General features: G+C 52.6%; 1 protein-coding gene across 1 annotated transcript in view; it reads right to left on the bottom strand.

Annotated features, from left to right (window-relative positions):
* Positions 1 to 816: 816 nt before the first annotated feature.
* SIK3 (SIK family kinase 3) overlaps positions 817 to 8,560 on the bottom strand; it is a 242,595-nt gene continuing 234,851 nt past the window's right edge. Inside the window, exons 22-25 of the mRNA XM_044919695.1 lie at positions 3,949 to 4,112; positions 2,925 to 3,057; positions 1,797 to 1,967; positions 817 to 1,103 (exon numbers count right to left, since the gene is read on the bottom strand). Of these exons, the coding sequence (XP_044775630.1) occupies positions 1,810 to 1,967; positions 2,925 to 3,057; positions 3,949 to 4,112 (455 nt within the window). The 3' untranslated portion in view covers positions 817 to 1,103; positions 1,797 to 1,809. The remainder of the gene's footprint in view (positions 1,104 to 1,796; positions 1,968 to 2,924; positions 3,058 to 3,948; positions 4,113 to 8,560) is intronic.

The raw sequence follows: 8,560 nt of genomic DNA, 5'->3' as shown, positions 1-8,560 counted from the left end.
CAATAATATCAACATTTACCCAAAACAATTCCTACATGATCAAGAATTAAAACAGGCGCTGAGGATGCCCGGGGAGGAGGAGAAGGTTAGGAGGGAGGCAGGGCCCACGACAACCTCCCGTTCTTCCTGCCTGTGTCAAAGAGGCAGACGGGGAAAAGCGTGTGCGTGTATGTGTGTGTCTGAAGAACCACCCGTGTACAGCACAATATAAAGAGAGAATGACAGGTGACAAGCACCGTGTACCACTGCTGGGTGTTCAGTCTGTGGGTAGGACCCGCAGGATGATAAAAGCAACCAACTTTCTAGGTTGTAAGAGGGGAGCTGAGTTATACACCAAAGAGAAGGCTCCCACTGAGACGTTCTGACTGGCAACCGCTCAAGGCCAGGCCACCCTCGGCCTCCATGCGAACGGTCTGATGCGATTTTGGCCGGGCCAGACACGTTTTTCATGGGATCCCAGCAGTAAAGACCTTGCCAGCTTCCCTCCAGGCTTGGGGGTTGTTTGTTTTTTGCTCTCTTTCTGGTCTCCAAGTGCCAGGGGCCGTCACCCCTTCTTCTCTCCCTTTCCCTAACCACTAAGATTCCAGACTTGTTGTCTGTTAGTATTTGCCCCTGTGGATCAGCAATGCGAAGGCATGGAGGCTGCTCTGGGGGTGGAGGCAGGGGAGGGGCTTGGCTCTGGGTCTCTGGCCTTGGAAGTTTTAACTGCTTTGTTCCTCTGTCTCAACAAAGGAAAGAAAGGGGAAAAAAGAGAGGGAGAAACAAAGAAGAAAAGAGAGAAAATCACCTCCAAAAGAATACATACAAAAAAAAAAAAAGAAATCAAACCAAAACCAAACCAAACCACCAACTCAAATATACCAAATACACGTCCACAAAGGGTGGCAAACATGGATATCCTGTTTATTTCCTTGGTGACTTGGTCATACAAGTATACATGGCAAAACCCCCTCAGAACCCAAAGAACCGCACACTGATGAACCAGTGTGAGGTAAGGGGCCACGACATTCTGGGTGGACAGAAACACAATGGCAATTTGGCGCAATGCTGCTAGATACTGTTGGTTTAAAGTCAACCTTCTCATCCCCGCGCTGTACACAAACCTGCAATGGAGCAGACATAGAGGATTAGTGTGCAGCAAGAGGCTCGCACGTTCACTTGAAAACTTTCACAACATGCAACCGGCTCACTTGACCTCAGGTATTTCAAGAGGGTTGCCACGCTGAGGCCCGAAGATGGGTTGGCCAGATGGCTTAACGTTCATTCACAGGCTTCTGTCAGAGTTTTCAAAGAGAAGCCATGCTATACCTCCTGTGTGTTCAGGCATGACTCCTGTTTTCTACCACTGGCCTCTGATCGTTCCCCTGCCTGGAACAGTCTTCCACTTGCAGCACAGCCTTGGAAACTATGGCCGGACACGTTTTCTTGCTGGGTTTCCTGCTTCGGGACTGAGGTCAAGGACTGTCTTCTCCTTATTACCGCGGCCAGAGGTCCCCTGTCCTCCGAAGCCCCAGCTCACTTCCTGTTTCTATGTTTCCACGGCACCCTCAACGTGTGTCTTTGCCCCGTAATAAACCAAGGGACTATGGCCAGCATGCATTCTGCATGCGCCCTACCCGCTCCCCGGAATAGCTGCACAGCTTCGTCTGACAGGGCAGGAAGAGGCGAAGACCAAGGGGTTGGGGGTAGTGGTGCCGTCAAGTTCGCGGGCTACCCCGCACAAAAGGAAGCCCCGGACAGATCAGGGGCTGGCACCGGGCCCAAGGGCTGGGTCGGCCCTGGCGGGCGATACTCACTCTCCGTTTGCTGTTACACGCCTGCCTGTTCCATGCTGAAGGGGACCTCGGGGTGCTTGTAGGTGAGCAGGATGTCTGTAATGCACGTGGATGGGTAGCAAGAGGAGTTTAAATGCTGGCTGCCATCAGTCAGGTCTGGGTGCTCGTGACCGACTAGACTCTCCCTGCATTCTGCAAGACCAGAAAGAACACGTGAGATTTGCAGGGAGCCGGCGGGTGGAGGTGGGAGGTGGGCAAGGGGGAGAGAGGAGGAAGAGAAATCGGAGCCCCCTGGAGCTGGACTCCCAGGCCTGAATTCTAGCTCACAGCGGGCCCTCCGTGTGGTCAGTGGCTGTGGGCTGAGCCAGGATTCTTCCCGTAGTCTCGCCGGGTTCCACTTTGCCCCGTTCCTTTACTATCTCCCACCTCAGGCACTATCAACCCCTGCAGTGTGGAAGCAGACAGAACTGCTCCTGCAGGAAGATTTACCTCTTGAAGGGAGCTGGTAATCCTACCGCTAGTAGGCTCAGGCGATGTTCTAAGCACTTTAAACCCACTAAGCCAATTAAGGCTCACAGCACCATCTAGAATCTAGGCTCTATGGTTTCTGCCACTTTATGGGAGGGTCCTCCCAGGCCAATTTGGCTGGCCACATCGTCTGGCCACGATCAGAGGCCAGTGGTAGAAAACAGGTACACTGACCGGCCTGGCTGGAGTCATGCCACTTCACCTCAGAAAGGTGAAGTGCCTCGTCCGTGGAGCCTGTAAAGGGCAAAGTGAGGATTTCTTGCAGACCTGTCCATTCCAAAGAGCCTATGCTTTGTATCTGTTATGATACCCTCCCTTTACTGGTGCCAAGGAGAGGGAGACACAGTCCCTTACAACACAATGCCCTCTAATGAGAACTAGAAAAATAGTTATTAAAGCAGTATCTTATCGAAGCATTACAAAGACAGATGTGATACCCCTGCACTCAACCAGAAGATACTTTGTGCGCTCATTCTCGATGCAGAGAAGTGGGAAGGGCTTTGGGTCCAGACCCCTTGGGGAAGCTCTGGCTTCCCATCTTCCCGTGAACCCTTTCTACAGAAGAGGAGAAGAGTCACTAGTGAAGAGGGGGAGGGGCGCCCCATGCATAAGGCCCCTTACCCTCATTTTCCCCATCTTGAAACTGCTGGCTCCCCATGAGCGAGGACTGACTGAGAACCGCGTCCGACATCCGGGCAGAACTGAGTGCTTTCCCAGCCACGAGACTCATTCCCGGTAAGTTATCCAGCTGCACCTGCAGAAAACAATTAGGAAAAGAAGTCAGGATACCAGAGAATGTGCCACTCTCGGGTGACCCCCAAAGACAGCGGTTCCCTCGAATAGAGCGCAGGCAAAGGGCAGCCTCAGGCACCCCTCCCAGGCTGGACCACCCAGACTCCCTTCCTCCGCGGTGCCATCCAAACGGGGAGGCTGAAGGGGTGACAGCGCAGGAAGCTGCCCGTGGGGTGGGAGTGGGTGGGGGCGGACACGGCAAACCTCAGCTGGTGGTCACATGCCCTTGGCAATGGCATGGCCTTCCAAAACCAGGTTTCTGACCTATCCCCAGCGCCCGAGGACCTGGTCTTAGGACAGCGCTCCACATCAGCCCCGTCCAGCACAGAGCCACCAGTCCCAAGTGGCTACCGAGCACTTGTAAGTGTGACTAGTGTGCCTGAAGAACTAAATTTTTTCAATTTTATTTCATTTTAAATACACGTAAATCTGGCGGGCCACCTGTGGCTAGCTGCTACCGTATTAGACAGTGCTGCCCTAGGAGAGCAAAGGTTTCCGGAGCTAGATTAGTTCCCTTTATCTGAATAAGTTCAGTGGAGCTGTCAGAAAACTAACCAAGAGCCTAGGGGTTCATCTGCTTGGGCTGGAGCTTAGGTCGTTTGGGGAGAAGTTCAAGAACTCAGCCCAGAAGGAACAGAGAGCAACTACTCTTGATTCCTCAGTCTAAAGCTGGGAGCGCAGATTCGACTAGTCTGTGAGGCTGATTCAGAGACATGCTTGCATGGTTCCCAGAGGTGCTGGACTCTGGCTGAGAAAAACAGAAGGGCAGGTGTGACCCCCCACTGCTAAGTTCTGTTGTCAAGGTGGGGCTGGTAGGATCCCACTTCTGAGAAGCCGGAGGAGGCCAACATACATAAGCATCATCACTGCTCTGGATCGTGTGGTGTCTCTGGAGGGTCCGGGGCCTGTGGTGCTCACTGACAGAGGGGCGTGTTGGGTACCCAAGTCCATTGTGATCGGGTAGCTCCATTACTTCTCCTGGAGAACTTCTATCCATGCAGCTCCCTATGACAGACTCTGAGGAGACAGAGCAAAAGAGGGTCAGCAGATCTCGAGCTTCTCCCAACACGTCAACTGCCATCAAAGAAATGTCCTGCCAGAGGCAACGAGCAATGGTGAGGACCACATGGGCATGATCTGCAATTCCTCAGCCGGCTAGTGATGGTGCTTAGAGGAGCCTGGACCCGGGTGCCAACCCCAAGTCCTATGGCAGCTATGAGCCTCTTTATGGAGGGATCATAAACCCTCCCGAGAAAAATTCCATACAATGGCAGTTGGCTGGATCACACTGAACCTTTTCTTTTTCCTTCATTCCTCTGTCGATTTGACAGTGCTGTGTTTCCCAAACCTACATGCACGTAAGAATCTTCCTTGGAGCTTGCAGGAACCTGTATCCCGGGAGAATGGCCTCTATTCCATGGACACCTTCTCTCTCCTTCCCTGGCTTCCACCTCAGTGCACCAGCCCGGGCCCCTCTTCCACGTTTTGAACTGCTGTCCCCAGCTGCTTCCATGGCTCCTCCACAGTTTATATTTCTACCTTGCCCTCCTCTCTCTCCTCACACTTACTTTGGTAATATCATCTATTTTCATGGCTTCAACTATATTGCTTCTAGGTAAAGAATTACTGAAATGCTCTTTTAATAAGCTCCACATCTGTAATTCCAACTATTTACTAGCTACCTTTCCTTGGAGAGCTAACCGACATCTAACACTTAAACATGCCCAGCTCCAAACTCATCAACACCTCCCACCCCCGGTCCTCTTTCAGACGTAAGTCTTATCTCGGTGCCTATTTTCCTAATCTTCCTGATGTGAGCTCATGGGTCCCCCACTGACTCCTTCCTCCTGGTTCCACATCACCTCAAGCCTAACGAATCTCCCGCTGCAATGTTGGTCACTTGAGTCCCTCCCTTGCCAATCTCACTGCTTCCTCCTCTTGCCTGGGTTACTAACCCTCCCTCCTCACCATCCCCGGACCGCCACTCTACAAAGATCCATCTTTTCACAGAGTAGCCCACTTTTCACAGCGCTGTCCCAGCCCACTTTCCAGGGAGTACCTCACACTCCTTCTCCCCTACATGCTACCCTCTAGTCAAATGGGAGCACTTGATTCTTCCCCACCCACTCAGGATCCCAAGCAGGTAGCCTCCCTGCTCTCTCTCCCTGGAAATGCTTGCTTCTCCTTCTGTTCCAGCCAATCCAAATCAACTCATCCTCCTAGGTCCGTCTCAAATGTTAACATCTTGATGAAACTTTCCCTTTCAAACAGAAAAAGATTTTTGCTTCAAGTGACAGAAGTTATAAAGTTATAAATAAATAAAGTATATAAAACTTTATTACTCTAACATTATTCCTGACACCATGTTCAACTGTGTATTTGCTTTAGCTGTTCATATTAGCCTGTTCTCTGAGAACAAGAATTGTATCTTATGCATGTCTGTGAGCCTTCAGTGTTCCAGAACACTGTCTACCCCCAGTAGGTATGTAATACTTAGCTCTGTAACGGATATTAATAAATGCTCTCTTTATTTGGGTTGGTATCCTGTCAGAGTCATGCATCCTGCAGACTGGATTTAGGAGCAAAGAGAGTTTGAGAGGACTGAATACTTCCTCTTGACCAAGGTGGTCAAGAAGAATACCAGGGCCACACCTAAGTTGACAGGACCCTCTCGGTAGCACTTTTGGCTCCAGTCCTTAAGAGCCTGGCACTCGAACATACGTTTTGTTTGCTTGCTTGATTTTTTTCAGTCAAAGCTCCTTGGCAACCACTGGGCTTATCTTCTGATGAACTCTACCTTGGCGAGACCAGGTTTTTAAAAAGTTGTCAATAACGCTAACCATGCCATTCCAATGTTTATTTGAATAATGAAAGTAAAATGTACCGCGTGAGTGTTGGGTAAAGGGTTTCAGGTCTCCATATTCAAAAGGTCTCGTACAACAATCGAGGTCAGGCCTGGCTCGGGGGCTGAGGGAGGACGGGCTGGGAGGGGAGCCGACTGACATGCATGTGGCTGGTAATGCAGCGTATTCTGGAGAACAAGAGGAGCAGGGAGGCTTCCCAGCTGCCAAAGGTGCAGGAAGGCAAGTGAGAAATCTTTTGGAAGTTCTCTGAGCGAAGAGGCCAAAGAAACAGCCAGAAGCCAGTTCTTTTGCTAGTGAAAGCTCAAAGCCAGAAGAGAGGGGACGAGCAAGGAAAGCCTCCGCCGGGCCTCGCCGTGTGGGCCAGTCCTCACTCATCTGAGCCCGGCTGCCTGGGGCCCCTCCACAGGCACAGCTCTGGCGCTCGGCCCATGACCGCCGAAAGCCGCAGGCAGGGTGCAGGGTGGCCCGGGCTCTGCGGTCTGCCCTGCGGGGAAGCGACACAAACAGCAGCAGCTTGCTTCTTCGAGGTATTTCCTAGTGCCTATCTTCTCCTCCCTGCGGCTCACACCATCTGCTCACCTCCCTGGGGTTCTTTCCTGCTGGACGCCAACCTCATCCGCTGCACCTGCCTGCTCTGCCCAGGACGACACGAGAGCTCCCCCGTGTAGAGAGTTCCTCAAACATGAGGCGACAGCAAAGCTTCCGAAATGTACAGGATCCCAATCTTGATAGTGAGCTCCTTCCCACCTCTTCGAGAGTTTATAGTCACCTTTCCCTCTCTTCTCTTGAACTTCTTTTTATCCCTGAGAATGGCGTTTCCCCGAACCCAAACACCCACCCTCGCCTGGGCCCTGCTGCCAGGAAGGCTGCGCTCCTCCTAGGCCTCACGGGGGGCCAGCGACTGCTTGGGAAACCGTGCAGCGAGCCTTCCGGACTCCCCAGCCTAGAGCTCAGGAGCACAAGCTCTGGGGTTGGGGAGGCGTGGGCTTGAATCCTGGCTTCCCCAGGACTCCCGAGGAGTGGGACGTCGGGCAAGCCGCCGGGCCTCCGTGGGTCTCAGTGTGTCGGTAAAGCGGGACTCACCCCACAGGTCCCAAAGCGCTCGGTGCACTGTGAGAGCTCAGCCGAGCTCTTATTACACTTATTACACTCATTCCAGAGGTGGTGGTTCTGAGGGCACAGGGCATACTGAGCCAGCTGGCAGACACAAACAGGAAACCCTGCTTCCAGAATTGTGGGGACAATTTGTCCATATGTACGGAAACAAAGGAGTTACAGACACTTCAACTTTCAGAGATTGGTTTAGGAGATTGGTTGAATTTCCTCTGGTTTAGGAGAGACAAATGCAAGTTAAAAACCAGATGAAAACAGATTAACAGGAGTTAGGCGACAAAGCTTCCGTATAATGCACAGGCCAAAGCGCCGGCAGGACTGGCACCTTCGGCTTGGCAGACAGGCGTGCGCGGTGCAGAACGGGAGGCCCGGAGGCCTGCCGGGAAGAAGGTTCACTCGACGTCGGGGTCCAGCTCCATCCCCGACAGTGCACGAGCCTGGCTCCCACACGTAATCTCAGCGATTTCCCTGTATCTGAAAAATGAGGGTTGTTGGCGGGCTCCAAAGACACCACAGGTGAAAAGCTCTTGAACAAGCTGTGAGGGATTACACGAGTCAAGTGTCCTTTTTAATAAGAATGCTGCGTCCTGAGTCTCCAGTCCTTTGTGACACGCCACAGAGACCTGCCGACCCGTGGGAGGGGTGTGCGGGGGGGCAGGTCAGGCGACTAACCTACTGACCGAGGGACAGGAAATCCAAGCTCCAGGCTGTGGTCCCTTCTGCCTCATGAGCAGCTAGAGGAACGGTGACGCTCACCGGAGGCGACAGAAATAACGGGGGAGAGAGGACGTCCGAGAGCAGCGTTCTCGGGTACTGACCAAAGTCAGGCGGAGAGAGTGCGGGGGCGGCCGTGCGATCACGCGGGGGGCACATCCCCAGAGGGCCCCGTGCACACTGCCCCCCTGCCCTGGGGACTCTGGGGGCGGCTTGCACAACTCTCTATTGAATCTGTCAATGTTGACTCGCCCTTACTCATTTACTGGGCTCTAAGAGAAAAGGAGAGCAAAAATGCCATGTGTGCCTATTCCTCTCAAAAGTTCTGAGGGGTGAACCCTCCTGTCCTGTCATTGTTTCACCCCTCTGTGAGGCCTGAGTCCACAAATATTGCTGAAGCTGATGAAGCTTGGGGGGGGGGGGGGGGGGGGGAGGATGTGGTTTCTTTGTGAGTTCAGTTGATAATCTCACTGTGTAAACCCATTATGCTATTGTACTTATTTATTTGCAAAGTAAAAAAAAAAAAAAAATCAAGTGTACCGACAGCACAGAAGGGAGATAAACCTTCTTTCTCGTTCTGGAGTGGCAGACAAGGGCAATCACAGGCAGCACGGGGCATGGACAGTGCTGGAAGCTTGCCACACTCGAGACACGCCTCTGGCATGTTGTGAGCTCAGCGCCCCGGCAGGGCCTGGCCCCGCACTGATTGGTAGCAGGCGGCCACAAAGAAAATAGGACTATAGCGGACTGTCACCACTGATCCCTGTTCCTCTA

Source organism: Neomonachus schauinslandi, chromosome 11, assembly GCF_002201575.2.
Source record: "Neomonachus schauinslandi chromosome 11, ASM220157v2, whole genome shotgun sequence".
Lineage (NCBI taxonomy): Eukaryota > Metazoa > Chordata > Mammalia > Carnivora > Phocidae > Neomonachus > Neomonachus schauinslandi.
This window is presented reverse-complemented; position numbering and strand designations above follow the sequence as displayed.